General features: G+C 43.9%; 1 protein-coding gene across 1 annotated transcript in view; it reads right to left on the reverse strand.

The window, feature by feature from the left end:
• The window catches only part of LOC308099662 (alpha-2-macroglobulin-like), a gene marked incomplete at both ends in the record, with an annotated part of 56522 nt that extends 50762 nt beyond the window's left edge, over nt 1–5760 (reverse strand). The window contains 3 exons of the mRNA XM_080448397.1: nt 3960–4016; nt 4476–4550; nt 5662–5760. Coding sequence (XP_080304523.1) covers nt 3960–4016; nt 4476–4550; nt 5662–5760 — 231 coding nt within the window. The remainder of the gene's footprint in view (nt 1–3959; nt 4017–4475; nt 4551–5661) is intronic.
• Between the last annotated feature and the right edge of the window lie 240 nt (nt 5761–6000).

The following is a 6000-nucleotide window of genomic DNA, read 5'->3' on the forward strand; positions in this document are numbered from 1 at the left end:
TCTGATATTTCTATGGCATATGGATAATTACCTGTCTCGCGGCCCTCATAGGCGGGTGCAGTTATGAAAAAAAAGCACCTTACCCAAAACAAATTGCAACAAAACGTTTTTCAACAGTTTTTTGTAGTATTAGGTGTCCTTAATAACATACTAAAAGTTTACCAAAGTTTGATCACTGGAAAGGTGTTATTTTCAAGATGGCGTCCAAAATGGCCAAAACATCTTTAAAATAACCTAACTCCTTCATTATTTATCCTAGACAAGTACTTTTTGTGTCTAACCCTATGTTTTGGGGGCATAGAAATCCACAGGACTTGTCCAAATTGCAGAGATACATTTAGATAATTGTGAAATCTAATATTTTGTTTTTGACTCTATTAAAACCCTCTGAAATGTTCACCCGTTTCAACTAGTTATATTTGTTTTACTGGAATAAGGCTTCAAGATATCCTCAAAACACAACAAAACAATAGTCACAATTTTCAGTCATTCAGAAGGTGGCAGAGAAAGAGAATATTGTCAGTTGATATAGTATTGCTTGCAATATTGAAACATTTTGGATAGCTCTGCGGATCAAATGTGAATCAAACTGTCATCTTGTAGACAACATTTTGAAAAACTTTTTTAACACATTAGGAAGGCAATCAGTGTGAGTATGTAAAGACTGAGGGGTGGCTACGGAGGTTAGTGCAGAGCTGTCAGAACCCATTTCTCTACTGGGTGCCTAGGCAGAGGGGAGTATGAGGGTGGGGTTGTGTGAGGAGGTAAAATGGGGTCTGGTGTAGAGTTTAGTGGGCCTAGGGTTCCCCTCAGGTGGGTACAGGGGAGTATGGGGAGTGGGGGTCACTGGATTGCTCCCTGGGCACTTGGAGCACAGAAGAGCAAAGTTATAGGAGCCAAGGAGACCCTGGGCTTCTCCTCTCCCCCATGTCCGAGGTGCAAAACCTTCACCAGTTGGCTCAGGCATGTCCCATAAAAGCTATAGTGGGCACTTGGGAGCTCAGGACGAGTGCTCATAGGCAGCTAAAGAGAATGGGGCTTGTCAGCCCCTGATGCACGTTGTGCATCGCGATAGCCAAATTCCAATTTTCAAGTGTCCATCCTCAAGTCCTCCACTCCCGCCTAAGCCCTGCCTCCGAGCGAGGAGGCGAGGAGGCAAGGAGCGTCATTTTGAAGTGACAGCAATTATGACGTGTCACACAGTTTTGCTGGACTATTCCAGAGCTTGGAGGGTTGTCATGTAGAGGAGGAGAAATTATACGCCAAGCATTTCAATGAAGACAGTTCCCCAAACGATACATGAAAGATACACTTGTATCTTGCCAGATTTCACTCCAAGTGGCTTAGGGAGCCTGCGCTCACCTCACGCTGGAGGACAGAGTGAGGAGGAGGCAGAAATGAAGCTTATGCGTTAGGCTGAGAGGAGTATCCCTATGTCGCCTGGCTCACTGGATAGTCCCACTGGTCCCAAGTGGACCTCCATGCTGGCTCCTATGCCCGAGATGGGCACTCGTGAGTGGGCATAGTTAGTGAGCCCCCCCCCCCCACCCATAGTGGTTGTAAGACCTCCACGTGGTGCATGACTGTGTGTCAGGCAGTCAGGGGTGTCCCTATGTCTGACTGGCTCACAGGAGAGTCGGTGTCTGGTTGGTGGCTGACCATTAATATTCCCATGGGCCCCCAGTGACTTATCATTATGGCTCAGAGCATCCTCTCCCCTCAAATCAATTTGTAAAGTTAAAATTATCCAGAAAAAAAGATCAAAGTTCAAGGTTATTGCCAGCAGTGCCAATCACAAAATAAAAGACATGTGAAATTAATTTTGCACTAAAACCCCACACAACTACTACAATCTCAGGAATAAGATGTCTGTGACAAGCAAATCTGAACCCTATCCGGCCACACTCCTCTACCACCCCTACCCAAGACAGTAAACACTAAATGTTGTGATAGCTCTGTGCTGACTTACAATGTTTACAAATGTCACAGTACCACCCAGTAATAATGAATTTATTCCTTTTTGGTATGAAAATAAATCTCCTGAAAGCTTGATATATATATATATATATATATATATATATATATATATATATATATATATATATATATATGTGTGTGTGTGTGCTTATAACCATGCTTATAACCAATTCCTTTATAATTGAACTTGTAATCACTTGACTATAATTTATATATGCTAATTAGATTTCAAGATTACCAAAACATGGGGTTAGGCACCAACATTACTTGTCTAGGATGAATAATGAAGGAGTAATGATCTTTTTAAGGAACTGGAGGCGGCCATCTTGAAAATGTTACCTTTCTAGTGGTCCGATTTTGGTAAACTTTTGATATGTTATTAAGTACACCTAATACTACAATAATCCATTGAAAAACCTTTTGTTGCAATTTGTTTTGGGTCAAACCATAACTGCACCCGCCTATCACATCTAGAGTTCAGCTAGGTCGCACCGCCAATCCGACCGATGTGCCCATATATGGATATCGGTGATGTCATCAGTATATGCCCATATATGGGTATTCCCCCTTTTGTGGCCCACTCCATATTTGGGCGTGCCTGCATCGGGAACTCCATTATGGTAATGGCTGAGTCACAGTGACATGAGCGTGACGACGTGGTTCACCGGCCGGCCGGCCAGTCCTTCCTTAAGGCAACTTTAATACAGGATTTTGATATAGGACGGTGAGGAAGTTCTATCGCTGTCGCTGCTCCGGTCGTAGACTCATAACGCTGATGTCACCACATTGTCGCATGAACGTAGATACTGACGCATTACGGTCGGCCGGCGTAGACGGTATACACCATATGAGGGTGTGATCCTGTGAAATGCACATAATTATACAGCATGGAGAGGCACATGATATGGAGTCAAATGCACAGATGTTCATGTTTTCTTTTCTGGTGGCTTTGTACATTGACATGAGAAGCTGACCCGTTTTCAGCTGCGGTTAATGTCCTTACAGTGGTTGTTTTTATTAGTATTAGTATTTTATTAGTTGTGATACAAATATCTACGTGCAAATTCCTACACGGCATTGGGATGATGGATTTTGTTTTTCTTTGTGCTTTGCCATGACATAATGCTGCTTCAATATATGACATGACAATACTTCATTATGTACCGAACACTCACTATGTGTTAATACCATTAAAACAAATAGCTCCCAATCATTATACGAATGAAAAGAACAGCCAACACTGTCAGCCTTTAGAGTTGTCAATTAAACACTTCAATGCTAGCATTCCTATTCTCGGATAGCAGTCTATAAGCTAACAACGCAACACGTTGTAAAACAGTGTTAGCTTGTCGATAGACAATGTTTAGTTAAGAGTTTTGGTGTACAGGGAAAAAAGAGCGGACCAAGTACAGAGCCAACTCAGGTCAAATGTATTAGGTTTAGGGCGAGATCTTTCCAAATTATGCTGGTATAATATAGGTGATGAGCAGGCTGCCCCCTACATTCTGACAAACTGCAATGGTGCCTGGGAAAGTTGGCAAGGTTAGGCACACTTGGCAACGGTTTTGGTTGTGTGTGATGTCAGAGCAGAACTATGGTCAGCCTATATAAAGTGTGGAGATTAAAATGCCATAGATGTCCACTTTGTATCTGTACAATCTAGGTATAGCAAGAGGTAGCGATACACATTGAGAGACAGTGAAATACATCAAGAGACAGTGAAACAGATTTAGAGAGACAGAGAGACAGAATAGGAAGAAAAACTGAGCGAGAGAAAGAGAGAGGTAGCGGTAGCAAGAGATTGAGAGAGAGCCAGAGAGACAGGGTAGATCGAAGGATAACAAGATAGAGAAGCACATATCAGGATAAGTTTGCCATCCCCAGCAAACCTACACAGCCCATCATCAGTGCCAGAGTTCATGTATACCAGCAGCTTTGATGATGAACTGCCAATCCTGGAAGGAATGATGTCCCAATCTCACGAGATTCAGGTCTTCTCCTGTTCTGAGTGTCAATATGCCTTCACAGCTCAGGACGTCCTCCAAAAACACATAAAGAGGATACACAATGACATATACTGCCAAATACTAAAGAATGGACACATACCCTCAGCGGTCTGTCAGCAAATGACCAGCCCTGCAACCAAACAGAAACAAGGGGAATCAGAAGAACCAAGATATCACATTCATCAACAGTTGACCAAGACTGTAACTCAACCAGAAGTAAAGACTCATCAGCTGACTTACTCAGGAAAGAAGGCCCATGTCTGTAAACTGTGTGATAAGAGTTTTTGTCGGTTAGGACCTCAGAGCTTCAAGCAGATAAATATCCTGAACAGACACCAGCATCTCCACGGCGGAGAAAAGCTTTTCAATTTGAAACAAGATGACAAGAGCTCCAGTCAGTTAAGTAACCGGAAGAAACGCCAGCAAATCCACAACAGAAAAAAACCTTTCCATTCTAAATGCTGTCAAAAGAGTTTCAGTCGCAAAGGTAACCTGATGAGACATCATCATGTCCACACCGGGGAAAGACCTTTCCACTGTAAACAGTGTGGCAAGAGTTTTGGTCAGCTAGGTAACCTGAAGACACACCTGCGTATTCACACTGGAGATAAACCTTTTCACTGTAAACAGTGTAACAAGCGTTTCAGTCAGTTGGGTAACCTTAATGCACACCAACGTCTCCACAATGGGGAAAAACCTTTCCCCTGTCAACAGTGTGACAGGACTTTCAGTCAGTTAGGTAACCTGCAGACACACCAGCGTCTCCACTCTGGCGAAAAACCTTTCCACTGTAAACAGTGTGTCCAGAGTTTCAATCAGTTAGGTCAGCTGAACGCACACCGGCGTATCCACTCCGCAACTGTGTCCACCGAAGGGTGATGCAAATGTCAAAACAAACATGGACCACACTACTAGAAACCCCAAATGAAAGATTGACTATGCACACTCTCTAGGTTACCTTGTTGGTTACAACGTTATCTGACTCTCCTTCTGATCACTTGCACAGTGTACCTAGCAGTATCCACTGCCGTTCAAGTGTGAAGTAATCAGACAAAACAAATGACTTTAAAACAATCAGAATAAAGTTATGCAATACAACATGAGTATAAAGTAAGGGCTGCATAGCAATACAACAATCATCAGATGTTATAAAGATCAGCAAAACTGAGCAAGCTTCTAAAAACAAGCAATGTTCTTTTTCTTTTGCGTGCATGCCAAGCGCTGCGTCTTTACCAGACAGGCTCAGGTCAGATCCAGCGAGGAAATGATGGATCAAGAGTTTACGGATCTCCCATCAAATATTTGAGCCAACGTGTGGCAACATTTTGGTTTTCCAGTCAATAACTGAAGATGGCTAAAAGGAGACGGAGAAACGCAAAACAGTATGTACAAGTAAGAATACCATCCCTGGTAGAAGCCCCGAACACTCTTGTGGAGCCAGTCCCAGAAAAAGGGCCCGTCAGCAGCCAGGCACAACCCAAAGAAGCTACACCCATGGGAAGAACTGCTGGGGCTGGGTGCACTGACAGACAAGTGGCTGTGAAGGTAGATGGTCTCGAAGGACCAGACCAGCAGAGGCTGACCTTTGGGTTGTGAAATGCCACTTCGCTGGGGGGAGGAGTCTAAGCTTGGAGTGTGGAGTGCTAACAATTAGATCTGTCGGGGCTTCCCTCCATACACAGGGGCTCTGAAGCCAAACTCCTGGAGAGGGGTTGGACTCTATTCTTCTCTGGAATTGCCAAAGGTGTGAGGTGCCAGGCGGTGTGGGGATACTCATTAGTGTCCAGTTGAGTGTGGCTACATTGGGAGTTTACGCCAGGGTCGCCTCTCTACGCCTTAGGACTATGGAGGAAAATTCTGACTGTTGTCTGTAACTATCCCCCGAACAGCAGATGAGAGAATTTGGCCTTCTTGGATGGCCAAACCTACAGTAGTCCTACTGGGAGACTTCAACGCACACATGGGCAATGACAGACACTTGGAGGGGTGTGATTGGGAGGAAAACTCCCTGATCTGA

This window comes from Gymnoscopelus braueri (genome assembly GCF_963280865.1).
Source record: "Gymnoscopelus braueri genome assembly, chromosome: 13".
NCBI lineage: Eukaryota > Metazoa > Chordata > Actinopteri > Myctophiformes > Myctophidae > Gymnoscopelus > Gymnoscopelus braueri.